This window comes from Echinops telfairi, unplaced genomic scaffold, assembly GCF_000313985.2.
Source record: "Echinops telfairi isolate 266 unplaced genomic scaffold, ASM31398v2 ScPeMD7_7424;HRSCAF=8462, whole genome shotgun sequence".
In the NCBI taxonomy this organism is placed as follows: Eukaryota; Metazoa; Chordata; class Mammalia; order Afrosoricida; family Tenrecidae; genus Echinops; species Echinops telfairi.
In genome coordinates, this window is record NW_022111324.1 from 15,441,732 (window position 1) to 15,455,618 (window position 13,887).

Sequence of the window (13,887 nt, forward strand, 5' to 3'; positions counted from 1 at the left end):
CCAGTATCACCACTCTCATCACTGGGCCTGAAGGGATCATCTGTCCTGGATTGCCCGTGTTTCCAATTCCTATCTGTACCAGTGTACATCCTCTGGTCCAGCCGGATTTGTAAGGTAGAATTGGGATCATGATAGTGGGGGGGAGGAAGCATTTAAGAATTAGAGGAAAATTGTATATTTCATCGTTGCTACACTGCACTCTGATTGGCTCATCTCCTCTCCGCCTCCTGGGTAAATTTTGAAGCTAATTTCTAACACCTCCCTCCCCAAGAAAAGTAATTCTAGCATAACTCGTATAGGCAGCTGCTTTAGAAAGACTTGAAGGCAGGCAGTAATTATAAAATGTTACTGAGAATCTAGAACGACGTCCTACCACTTGTATCATTCTAGTTTTATTGCCACCAACATTATGAAGAATGCATTAAAGTAGCAGAGAGGGGACTGAAAGACCAAAACTGGGCATTTGAAATCAGTATGGCTCCGAGTATGCCAGAGTGTCTGAAACCTTTTTTGTTTTAAAGCAGATAGGTAGAAGTAAACAGAGATCATATATGATTTTGTTTAAAAGTACCAAACATAACATTATCAATATCATGTAGATGTTTAATCAGGAGTTCAAAGTTGAACTTGTTTGTTTAGTTTTAAAAGTGAATATTTGCGCATGAGGCCTTTTTTTGTCTGTGCATATCAGATGTCCACTTTAGCTATTATTTTTGGATTGCTATATCATCTTCTCTATACATCATCTCTCTGTCCTTCCAATGATGTTAAAGCACTGATACTGGTGACATACTTGGAAAAGCGGTTTTCATCCATTCATTATAATCACAACTTTAGGTGGCAGTTGACATTGTAATTTCACAACTATCAATAGATTTGATCTTTCAGATAACAAATATGTAGTTTAAGATGCTAATTGTAGTGATTTGTAATTGATGTAGGAATCGTAGAGACTACGTCTTAGCATCTTCTAAACCTAAGGCTTTGGAGAGTGAGACCTCAGTGCTAGCTGTGAGCACGTTATAGCATAGGTTTTGAGTTGGCCACCCGCTTATCAAAACTAAAAGATCAACAGGGACACTCTAGTATATCACCCAGAGATTTCAATTTGATGCTTTCTCTAGAATAGAGTGGAACAGCAAAGAGGGCTATCGCCAGGAAAGCCCAAAGTGGATTAAATAATTAGTACTGCGGCGATGAATTCTTCTGCATTTTTGTATCCATATTTATAATATATGCAGAAATCAACCTTTTCAGGTTATATTGCTGTACTCACCTGCTTCCAACATTTAAATCTCAACCACAAAGAAAGACATGAAATAAGTGTTGGGATGAGCTTAAGTTTGAAACCTCAATGTGACACAAATAATTGAGAATTAGGTAGTGGTGATGGTTGTATAACTTTGTATATACTAAACACCATTACACTGTGTAATTTAAAAAGGAGAATTTTATGGTATGTGGATTATATCTAAAAAAAAAGTTGGGTTTTTTTTTTATACAAAGTATCTCTAGGGGATGGCCCCTGAGTCTACCACCTTCCTTTCATGAATCCAATTCTCACCATAGAAATCTGTGCAGAAGCCTCACGTCTACACTGCAGCTACAATGACTGCTTGCACCCATGCAGACATAGAGCTGTGGTACGTTGATTTTCAGTGACATTTATTAAGAAGTTATATGCAGTCTTGGTGGCATAGTGGGCTGCACGCAAGAATATACACGTACACTGTACATTGTTGTTGAGTGCTGTCAACTTGATTCTGACTCAGTGAAAGGGTAGAACTGCTCCATTGAGTTTCCAAAACTGTAGTCAAAGCAGCACATGTAATAGCCAGGTCTTCTCTCCTGCAGAGTGGCTGCTGGGCTGTCGCAGCCAAGTGCTTTAGCCGTGGTCACTGAAACCTTTTTTGTTTTAAAGCAGATATGTAGTAGTAAACAGTACGAGATCGTATATGATTTTGTTTCAAAATACCATACGTAACATTATCAATATTATGTACATGTTTAAACCAGTAGTTCAAAGTAGAATTGAACGTTTTTGTTTTGTTTCGAAAGCAGATATTTGTGTCTGATGGCCTTGTAGTACACACACAGATACACATGCACACTGCCTGTGTTGCCCAGGCATGGTGTTGAGACAGAAAGGAAAGCTTTACTGGACAAAGGCTATAGGCTCTTTAGTCAAAATCTCTTTCATTGCCCTGTTTAACTTGTACCAGATGTAATATTTTGGGTTTGTCATACCATTTTTTAAATTTCAGATGAAGCTAAATGCAGGATAAAGATTTGTCTATTGAAATTCACTGTGTGAATTTTCATTTTGGTACAGGCCCTCAGAAAATACACATTCCTGGATGTAGGTAGCTGTTCTGGTGCAATTAAAAAAAATTAATAACCAGGCCTCTCCTCAGCAGTTACCAAGTTAGAAATTAAGTACTTCTTTTTTGTTTTCGTGCTATTTTAAGGAGATGAACTGTTTTCACTGGGGGATCCATTTACTAGTGCTATCACTCTGATGATGGATCTCTTTCAAGAACCACCATCTTCACCGGGCTCTGAACGATGGTATACTTTTCTTTCTTTAATTAAAGAACTACTTGCACAAAAGTGATTGAGCCTTAAAGAGCACAGTTAATTAATTAAATTCTCTTAATCTCCCAAAGCATCCTGAAGGTTATGTCATAACCTGTTCTCAGTGGGGAAATCCGAGAAAAGAATCTGAAGTGCTTAGACCCTCTCGAGTGTGGCACACAGACCAGATGAGACATGAGTTTTAATTGAAGGATTTTATCCAGGTTCAGTATAATTAAATGTAGACGGTTCTAACTTCTTTCTCGAGGTGAGACTTAATTTTTAAAAAATCAAAATGCAATTCAAACGAAGATTTATATCCCATCAGTTAAATTTACTCAAAGTTCTTGTGCACATCAAGTTTTGTAGAGTGATTTTCCCTGTATGCAATTGAAAATTAAAGTATAAAAATAATGCAACCAAACTATTTGAAGTAAAGCTTAATTTTGTTTGTATTATTTGGCATCCTTACATAGCTAGTGAGATATTTTAGAGCAGTTTTTGATGTGTGTGTCTTTGTTCTAATCTTGACAATTGAAGACATTTATGTCATGTTCATTTACTTACCTGGGATGGGGGAGATTATGAATTTTTTTTTAAATCGTTTCTTGGCATTTATATCACATATCAGACAATTTGATCATTCAGTCGTAATAGGAAGATTTATGGAATCATTGCCACAATCAGTTTCAGAATATTTTCTTCTCAGACTCGTTGTTGGCTCCCTATTTGCTCTCACCCTCCCCTGCCATGTTCCTAGCCATTACCCCTCCGGTTACTCTCTTTATATAACTACCTAGTCTGGATTTCATATATAGAATATCATACAAAACTCAAATCGAAAAAACTCAGTGACACTGACTAAACAAACAGAAAAGCCTTAATAAAAAAGAAAGCAGAAAATATTAAAAACTGAAGCAACTTTACAATGGGTCAAAAGGGTCAAAAGATAAGGTCTTACATTTTAACTTAACTCCATCTGCCACAATCAGCTTTACAAGGCTCTGTCTGACCGCAAGGCTATTCACATCCTAGACTGTACACACAGAGGACACACTGGGGGCTTAATCCATCTGGGGACCCTGCAAATGGATTTGGGGCTCCCACTGTCTTCCATAGCCTTCTGAAAGCTGGGTATTCACAATTTAAACTCTGACACCATTTCCTCCTTCGGATTGGGCTTTATTACTTTCAATCCTGGATCACGCATGCTCGCATGTGTCTTCATGTGGGCTTCCTTGATATCTCACGGAGATGGCTGCTTGTTTGAAGACAACCCTTTAAGATCCCAGACACCGGTCTTTCCAATAACTGGGCTCTGGTTTCTTCGCCCCACTTTGCTGTAGCACGCGTATCTTCAGTGATCTCTTCACGAAGGGGTCTAGTGAGCGGGGCCATGTCAGATTATGTGTTCTTACTGCGCAGGCGCTTTCTGATTCAGAGAAATCAAGTTAAGTGAATCCATCTTAGAAAACTTTTTCTACCAAGGAAAATAAACAGATTTTATTATGTTTTCCATATCGAGAAACGTTGGCTTTTGGAAACATATACCTATATTTCCATACATGTATACACATACATGTATGCATATATATACATATGTATATGTGTGTCTGTAATAATAAAAATAATACCGTCTTAATGAATAATGAATATGAATAGAGGAGGATGGTTTCGATTCTGCCCATGATAACTTGGTGATAAACTGCAGAAGGAGGTCCACTCTTTCTTTTTGAGTTAGGAGATCTGGTGAATTCAATGCTATAGCACGGTGACCAGTGTAAATCTAAGCCCTCCTGAGGTTTCTCCAACAATTTGCTAAAAGCGATTAGGTGGTTTCTTGCCATTCCTGTCCATGGACTTACCATATCATATATACTTGAGTCTAAGCCGAGTTTTTCAGCACATTTTTTATGCAGTTTTTGTGGTAAAATTAGGTGCCTCGGTGGATATTTGGGTCAGCTTATACTCAAGTATATACGGTAGTTATACTTAACACAGAGAGGAGATAGAAGTGCTAATTAAGTATGCCTATTGATGATGCTCAGAATCTTCCAAAAATCTTCAATTTTTAGTGTTACCGAGAAAACTCACCTTAATCTGTTTTTGTATCATCTGTAGCCCATTTCCTTTTTAAAGATTGATATGTGTGCTCAAGTAGAACAAGGATCAGCAAACTGACCTGTGGGCCAAATCTAGTTCATGGCCAGTTCTTGTAAATAAGGTTTTATTGAAACACAAACATACTCATTTTGTTTCTTAAAGTCTGTGGCTGCTTTTGTACTGAGTTGTTTCAGCATAACCCTTAAGGCCCACAAAGCCTAAAATATTTGTTATCTGGCCCTTACAGAAAAAGTTTGCCATTCCTGTTCTAGGGTATAATCTAAGGTTGCTTTTAAAATGCCAAACAAAATGCAGTCTGGCTTTACCAACTGCCAGTTATTGCTGACAAGATTTTGTTTTCAGTTTGACATTTTAATTTTTTTTAATTCCCCAGAAAGATAAAAATGGGATGTGGGATAGGGAAGGAAGCGTAAAGCAGGGCTTCAAATGTTCTGATTTTCTTTCTCATATCATCATCTTCTGACAGCGCAGACCCACAGACATGTCATCGGTAGGCATTTGCCTTTGGATACCAAATAATTGTCAGCTTAAACTGGGAACCCGATGACTATCAATTCGGTTTGGAAGGAGCTGCCCAAAGGAATCTGTGCCATGATGTTTCTTAAGGTGTTGTTTGTTAATGGAATTGCAGACTTTAAGGAAAACATTTTCTCCTGACCCTTAAATGTCTCTCAAAAGATGTGCCAGGAATCCAATGTAGCAACAGACAACACACCCAAAATATTGAGCTTGGGTTTATAGAGCTGCCTCATTTTTTCCTGTGACGCTCAGAGTATTTTCATATGATTGCTAGTTCATATTTCTCTGGTTTCTCATCTTGGCATAAATGGCGTGATTCCCCAGTTTTTGTATCGTCTCACCCAAACTGCAGCCTCCAGGCAGACGCAAACAGGCCCAGGGGTGGGTTTGTCTGTTGCATCTCTCTACCCATCCTTCTCGTTCTGTTGTCTAAAAATGAACTCTTTTTTGCAAAGTCTCTGACCTTCTCACATAAGGAAGTCCCTCTCACCCAGCTTTAATAACACAGTCTCAACAGCTGGCACCGTAATTGCTAATACTTCCACATTTCCATCGGCCATCCGAGCTGCAAGTAGCAGTTTGGAGAGGGCGGAGTTAGAGCATCAGCCTTCTTGAGTCGAGACTTGCCCACTGGTTGCCTTTCAGTACACTTTTCTCCCATCAAGTGTCTGCAGTCTGAGGGAGAGCTTGGGAGTGTGCGACCAAGGAAAGACAAAATAACAAAAGCACCACTAATACGTGTTGTTGTTGTTGTGTTCTTGCCATTTCCTAATTGTGTTAGCAGGTGTGCGGTTTCATTGGATTTTTTTCTTGTTTCCGTTTAATTCTTTGTACCTATGATTGAAAACAGTAGTTGGTCTGTGACTTTGGAGGAGGTAAGTTTTAATCTATGTGTGTCTGTCACATCAGCGTCTGTCTCTTTTAGGGGGGGAAATGCAGTATCCTCCTCTCCAAGGTTACTGAGGGAACTTCCTGAGCTGTAAGCTTCCTGGGCTGTGTCTCCCGTGCAGGGGGGCGGGGGGCACCAATGGGGGGGCCAGCTGCCGCCTGCTCCTTCCTCTAAAGCCCGCAAGAGTGCGAGCTGAAGGAGGCTTTCTGTTAGCAGTGGCTCCTGCGACCTGCTTAGAAAGACAAGAGGAGCAATGTTCGTTTTTGTCAATAGGCTCACCTTACTTGTACAAGTGAGGGCATGTGCTGACCCAGACGAAAGGGCCTAATGGGAATGAAGCTTCTCTCAGCTGGGCCCTCCCACCAGTGATTTTCACAAGGAACCTAGCTAGGTTGCCCACGACTATTCTAGTCGAAATACAAACTTTCTTTGCCTTAAGTCAGTCCATTTGAAATCAATTCTGGCTCCTCAGGAAGGCCTGGGAGAGACCAGCCACTTAATGCAATCCTCAGCAGGTGTGGGCAAGTTCTTACAGACGCCCGGTCCCTCGCTAGTGCTTGCAGCGCCTGGTAGCCAGGAGAACTCGTGAGGACACCGTGCCACCAGGTTCAGACTTTGGAGGACGATGCTGCATTTTCGGCCCCGCACCTTGCTTTCTGACTTGTCTGTGAGTGCCGAGCAGGAGTCTGACACTCCCACTGTGTTGCTTGCTTTGCAGACACCGAACTGAAGCTTCTTGCTACAGCAAAAATTAATAGGGGTGTCCCCAAGGTTATTTTGTTTCTTAGGCACCCTTACCCTCACCATCGAGTCAATCCCAACTCATATCAACCCTGTAGGGTAGGGTAGAACTGCACCTGTGGGTTTCTGAGACTAAATCTGAAATCCTGCAGGAGTAGAAAGCCTTGTCTTTCTCCGAGGAGTGCTGGTGGTTTCAAACAGCTGACCTGTGGGTTAGCAGCCCAATGCATGACCACTCTGCCACCAAGGCTCTTCTAGGCACCCTCAGACCGTCATGTTTTGCTCTAGTTCTTTACCCCGCTTCCCCTACCCTGTCACCTTAGCTGGAGTCTTGTTCAGAACGGTTCGAGTTGCACCTGGGATCTGCGATCTTCACAGGAAATTGCTAGTTCGAATTACGGCTGAGCTCATCGCTCTCTTGTATGATACAATCACTAGCCAATAGTAAAGCGGTTACCTCGGTGCACTTTTTTTGATACTTTGTACAAAGTACTTTTCCATGAGCATAGTGACTTTAACTGGAGGGTTTTTTTACCTGCGTTTCAAGCATCTCTCCTAACCTGAAAAACTGGTGGCAGCAGCTCTAACCACTGGGCTCCGGTCGTGTGTTGTCAGCAGTGGTTGAGAGAGCTTTCTGTGCCTTGCAGTTGTGCAAACACAATCTCAGTGGAAATGGGACACTTAGAGCAGGTATAGGAATAGTCTTATCTTGCTCTCTCTTGAAGATATGTATCAAGAAATGAGAAAAATCCCTTCCCCTGAGTAAGCAGTTTGCATTGCAAACTACTGTGTTGAAATCATGCTGGGTACTTCCTGCCAATGAGGAAATGTTTTCAATACATTTTTTCTTTATGTTTTCATACTTATGTATGTAAATTGCTCCCCTAAAGAAGGAGTAAGACTTAAGTGTATCTTATATAAGAGATTATATAGGATTTTATTGTAAGATATTCTATAGAGATAATAATTATAATGAACCTTAAAATGCAAGGATAACTCCTCAGCCTCAGAATTTGGATGGATAGATTTTCACTGTGAACCCAGCTTTTTTATTCTCCACTCATATCATGTTCCTGTGGGAACACGAGAGAATAGACAGGGTTTGATGAGTACAGTTTGTTCCTACAAAATGTGCACTGTCTTTTCAGGAACATCTTGGGGAAAGTTTCCTGGTGAGGCAGTGCGCATGAGGGGTTACATTGTAGATAGATCTCAAAAGAAGATGGACTATGGTTTTGTGGATAGTATGAGTTTTTAACAGGAGTGGACTTAAAAATTTTTATTTCTAGTTTGGGCATTTTGTACCTTTAGTAGAATCAAGATTTTGAATTTCTTTTCTGGTTTTTAAACAATAAACAAAAATTTTCTAACCCCATTACAAATGTGTTATATATTCACAGTAGAAAACTTGGAAGCATTTTACAAGCACTGCCCACAATTACCATGACTTTGCTGTCAGTTTGTCGTATTGTGTGGTATCTTGCATGCTTTTATGGTTCTAGAAGCTATGCCACTGGTATCTCAAATGGCAGCAGAGGCACCCCTGGTGGACCGGTTTTAGCAGAACTTTGAGACTCAGACTGGGAAAGAAGGACCTGGTGGTCTATTTCGGGGGCGGAGGTGGGGTGTGGGGGAGGCCAGTGAACACCGTATGGATAGGAGGAGAACATTGCCTGGAACAGTCCAGAAGATGAGCTGCTACAAATTGGAAGGTACTCAAAATAAAGCAGAGAAAGAGCTGACTTCCAACAACCTAAATGGAGTAAAGTATTCAGGACTTTTATTGGCCGATGTGGCATGACTCAAAGGGAGCCCACAGAAGCACAGCAGGGACTGTTGGGATGGCTCAGGCCTGGGCAGTGCTCCATTCTAGTGCAAGGAGGATCACTAGGAGGACCGACTCCGTGGCAGCTAACAGCCGCCCGCAGGACTGGCTGCGTGGTTATAGCAATGGGATTGTCCCGTGACATACATTTTTTTTTTCTTGAAGGTAGCAGAAGCATTTCCTCTAGTATTTTCACACTGCGAGTAATACATGTTTTAAAATATAAGTATTCTGGGCCTGTTTTGTAAGTTAGTTTTTTCAAAAGCTGTTTGGCGTTCCCCAACTGGCCCCGTCGACTTGGCCTGAAAGGAAAGGCAAGAATGGAGCCAAAGTGCAGGGCTTTGCCTGGCTTTCCCTGTCTGCAATTCTCAGCTTTCATCATTTGTTATTGCCTTAAAAAAAATAAGTTAAAAAAGAAGCAGCTAGATTTTCTTTTTCATAGAACAAACATGAGAATGTTCTGTAGAAAATGAATTTAACCTCACCACCCCCATCTGCTATGATTCACTGCCTTCTGAGGTATAGCTTTGTCTCCTGGTTTTGCATCGCTGCTCGGAGTTTTTGCCACCCTCACAGAAAACAGGAGTGTAAATCTGAGAAACAGGAAGGTCTCATCACCCTGAAGTCTTTGCTGCCAGCTCCTCTGCGACCCCTGCTAACAGTGGCAAAGAAAACCCTCTGGTACTTTGGAATGGAACACACTCAATTGCTATTCTGAAAATCTGTGGAGCACAGTGTTCAGAATGGGAGTCAGAGGAGACCTTGCTGCTTCGCAGTTAATGACTGGGTGGGGCGGGGGTGGGGTGGGGTGGGGGTGTGGTCAGCTCAGAAATTTATTTTCCTCCCAGAATCATTTACACTGAGATTAAAAAAAAAAAGAAAAAAGACAAAGGTCTAGAGACATTATTGTAAGGATCACTGCTTTCCCCAACACAAAAATCAGGATTCCCAGAAGTAAATGCATTCTTACACAAAAATGGGAAAAAATCCCATTTGGTAGCAAAGCCATGAATCTAGGGCTCTTGAGTCTTGCTTTAGCCCTCTTCAATATATTCAGTTAATTTGAGGCCTGGTATTGGAAAAGCAGTTGAAGGAATGTCTAGAGTTTTCCCTTCCATCTCAGCCCTACTGTGCCCTACTGTTTCCTTCAGGGTCTACTCTGCATGTTACCAAGAATCGCTTGCGTCTGTTCTAGGTCTTCATGAGAACCTCACAGAACCAGGGAGCGTCTCTGGAAATTCTGGTTGTGGCACATGTCCTGCCATGAATGATGTGTGGAGAGTTTCAGAACCATTGTTAGGGTTCACCGGGTTGAGTGCCGCATCTGCACCGCTAGCTTACCTCACTGTTGTTCCCCAGAAAGCAGCCCCGCCTTCCTGTGCCACTTCTGCCTTCTCCTTTGACACTTTTGAAAGTTCACCTTGTTGTCACTGCTGCTTGTTTCTCCCTACCACTTCCACTCCTTTCTGCCGCTACAGCCCAGCACTAATGCCCACCTCCGGTTGTTGCTCTCCCCCCCACCCACAGAGGGAGAATCGGAGGCTACAGGAGGCCAGCATGAGGTTGGAGCAAGAAAATGATGACCTTGCCCACGAACTTGTAACCAGCAAAATCGCTCTGCGCAATGACTTGGACCAGGTAAGTTTTCCATTCCTTCAGGGTTGGAAAGGAGACTGTGGCTCTTTCCTCGGGGCCCAGGACCACGTCACCCTGACTACTGACTACCTGCTAGCCCTCCCAGCCTCACTCTGGATTTGACATGGAGAGAGCTGCTTGGTTGAGTGGGTGGCAAGTGGGCAGGAGACTGTGTGCTAATTGCAGAGGGTGAAAAGCACAAGCCTTTGAGAAAGGTTTGGGTCAATTCCAGGCAACGTGTGCGACATCCTTTTTTTCACTTCCCCCAAATTTCTGTCGTGTATTCCTTTATTTTACCCAAGAACATCAGCCATCGGGGGTATACCGATGCTACTCTAATATTGTAGACACCTTCCTTTTGTTTTAATGATAAACCTCACAGTGAATGTGAGAATTTTCTGTGATGTCTATAAATTGAGATTTGTGTATTGTTGAGCTGACAGGCAGCTTAATGGCTAAGAATCAAACTACCTGGGTCTGAATCCTCATAGTATCACTTAACTCTGATGGCAGAACACTTCCTAGAAGTCAGGGTCGGGAGGCTTGGCCTCCCACCCTTTGGGCATGTTAGCAGGAGAGACCCGTTTATGAAAACGGACATCATGCTGGATGAAGGACCGTGAAAAGAGGAAGGAGGTGGGTTGACACAATGGCCAAACAGTGATCTCAGGCATGTTCACACTTAGAGGCTGGTGCAAGACTAGGGAGTGGCTTGTCCTGTGGTCATTGCTTTGAGTCAACAGACTCAAAGGCACAGCAAGATCATGGTAAGTCAGAAACACTGTAATAAATGCTTGGTTCCAAATTAGCTTCCCAAATTTCCTTAATTCATATTTGCTTCTGCCATTTTAAATCCTTCGTTCATTATTAATTTTCTCAAGATGACTTGCTAAATGAAAACAAAATTAGACTCAGTGAGGATGCAGTGAAATAAGCTAGAGAGAGGTGTAAATTGATAATGGCATTTAGGAAATTAATTTAGTGGTATGCATCAAGCTTTTAAGGAACTTAAATAATAACAATAAATAAAAGTAAATATTTATTGAGCACTTAGCATGTGCCAAAAACTCTAGCTAGTAATATATAAACATAACCTCACTTAATCTTCCTAGTGATTTCATGAAGCAACAAATTTATAAAGAAGGAACTGACACATGTATACTCTGATTTCAGAAGCTTTCCCAAGTCAGAGATGTGGTGAAACACTTACAAAGATAATTACTACAGCACTACTTATAAAAGCAAAACAAACTGGAAATAATGCATATATCCAACAGTAGGGGAGGAGGGGTTCAATGGTCGCACTTCTGTAAAATGTCTTTTTAGAAAAACGTTTGAAAACATTGGGAAGAATATGACAGAATGGTATTTTTTAAGCCTGAGGTTTATATGTATATAATTACATCTAAATTTCAAAGGATATTAGTGCCATTGTGTAGGGAATAGGGCTGAAATGTTACCCACATAGGAAAAAACCTACAAAGGAATATATCAAAGTTACCAGCAAGTATATTTTTGAGTAATAAGATTAAATCTAATTTTTATATTCATCTTTATGCTCTGTTTTTTCACTTAGAATGGGGAAACCTTATTTATCTGTCCTTGGTTAAGTAATAATACACATTGTAACTTCATCCCCCTGGTCAATCGCAAAGAACTACTAGCACAGGACTACTAGCTAAAAAGGTTGATGATTCAAACTCACCCACTGAGGTCACACGGCTGGTCTAGTGATCTGCTTCGAAAGGCCACAGCTGTGAAAGCCCAGTGGAGCAGGTTGGCACGCAGGGCTGGCTGGGAGTCAGAATTGACTTGTCAGCAGCTACTTGTTGGGCTGTGATCATAAGGTCAGCAGTTTGAAACCACCATTCGCTCAGGTGGAGAAAGCCAGGGCTTTGTACTCCCGTGCAGAGTACTCAGTCTCAGAAATTCACTGCCAGTTCTCTCCTGTTCTGTAGACTTGATGTGAGTGGGCATGGACTAAACGGCAGTGGGTTTGGCTTTCGTGATTGAACAGCATGATTGGATTTACCGCTAAGGGAGCCCTGGTCAAAGTGATTGCAATGTTGTGATGCTCCTGAGATGACTGCTGATTGAGTAGCTAACTGGGTACCTCACTCATGTGGGTCTGAATTAGTTCTCAGAGGAAAGACTTCTTAGTTTCTTTCTTTGCCGCCACCCCCCTCCGTTTTCCCCACTTACATACTCTTTCTCTCTTAAAAGAAGTGACTAGCACCAGCTCCTTACCACCTGAAGCTTATTATTTAAATGGGGGCTGGAGACAGGGGTGCATGCATATCCCCTTGCAGTTTCTGCCTCAGCAGGGCTTACTTGCCCTTCAAAAGCTGCCCTCACACCCACACCCCCCCACACCCCCATGCACACACAGGCAAAGCCAGGGAGGAAAACCACCAGCTTGGCCTTGCTGCCTTCTCCGTTTGCCCAGTGCTTCTCCATTCCCAGCTGATCCAAACCAGGTCTCTTAATTAAAGCAGCAAAAGTTTGGCAACCATTGTAATCACCCCTGAAGCAGATTGTATTTGAGACAATATGTAAAGCAAACACACACTAATTAGGTAATTAGGTATTTTTCACAATAAGTCTTCTCGTACCCTTGTCATGCTGGCGCTGGCTTCCAGCTCTGGGCACCCGGGCAATTCCGTTGTTCCCTGTGCCAGAAGCTCTTTGATAGGCCGCCCGCCCTCTCTCACCTTCTCAACCAGCACTTCACGGGGCTTCACAGTGAGAAAAGAGACAATAGCACTGTTTCCATTTCCCTTGCTACCTGCTCAGTCCCCTGTCCCAAGGAGCAGAGATCGTCGTGTCTCACTGAGGGCTACATCTAGGTCCCTCTCACCACTGCAAGTTCTAGCCTAAACCGGAAATTACATGGGACAGAAGGCTGATGGTTTCGTTTTGAATTGAACAATGGGCCTGGCCAGTTTTTTCTGAAATCATTTCTGAAAAGCCCCAACATTAAAACCTTTTGATCCGCTTGTTGATTCATCTGTGATTACACCAGGTAGGAGCAGCCTATGCTCGTTTCTCTCAGGATCACGTTCAGATGTGTTAGGTGGCAATTAGCAGTTTCAGTATCAATCTGGCCTGACAGACGTCAGTAAGTGATTAGGAGACGCAATAATGACAACGTTCCACTGAGTCTGCTGATCAAAATACAGCGAAGGGTGTATGATTTGGGTCCAGGGACAATGTTTGAGTGTCTGTCCAGTGTGGCATTCCTAGACCTCAGCTAAACTGACCGCACAAAGATCATTTTAACAGAAGAATGAAGTCCATTCAGGGAGCAGACTGTGGCTCCTGCTTCAGGGTTTAGCAGGTGGTGGCTGGGCAGAATCTGTGAATGAAGCTTCCTGGGAAACAGTGGGGTTCCCCTGGTGGTGGGGCCGGTGTCGGGCCTATTAGAGAGAGAGAGAGCGCGCGCGTGCGAGGATGCTTCACTGTGACTCTGTAAAGACTGGTGAGTCATGGGTCAACTCAGCATAAACTCGTAGCTGCTGCTTTTTTTTGGAATTCCACTTTTTATTTTTTTATTTTATTAGGGGCTCATACAACTCTTATC

The 13,887-nt window shown here is 42.3% G+C and overlaps 1 protein-coding gene across 6 annotated transcripts in view; it reads left to right on the top strand.

The window, feature by feature from the left end:
- The window catches only part of RABGAP1L (RAB GTPase activating protein 1 like), an 812,491-nt gene that overhangs the window by 781,758 nt on the left and 16,846 nt on the right, over positions 1-13,887 (top strand). For 5 of the 6 annotated variants that reach the window (XM_004706718.2, XM_045297897.1, XM_045297898.1 and 2 more), the window contains one exon: positions 10,200-10,310. In XM_004706718.2, the coding sequence (XP_004706775.1) occupies positions 10,200-10,310 (111 nt within the window). Of the gene's footprint in view, positions 1-6,355; positions 6,774-10,199; positions 10,311-13,887 lie in introns of those variants that run through there. The other variant, XM_045297899.1, reaches the window with a different exon arrangement.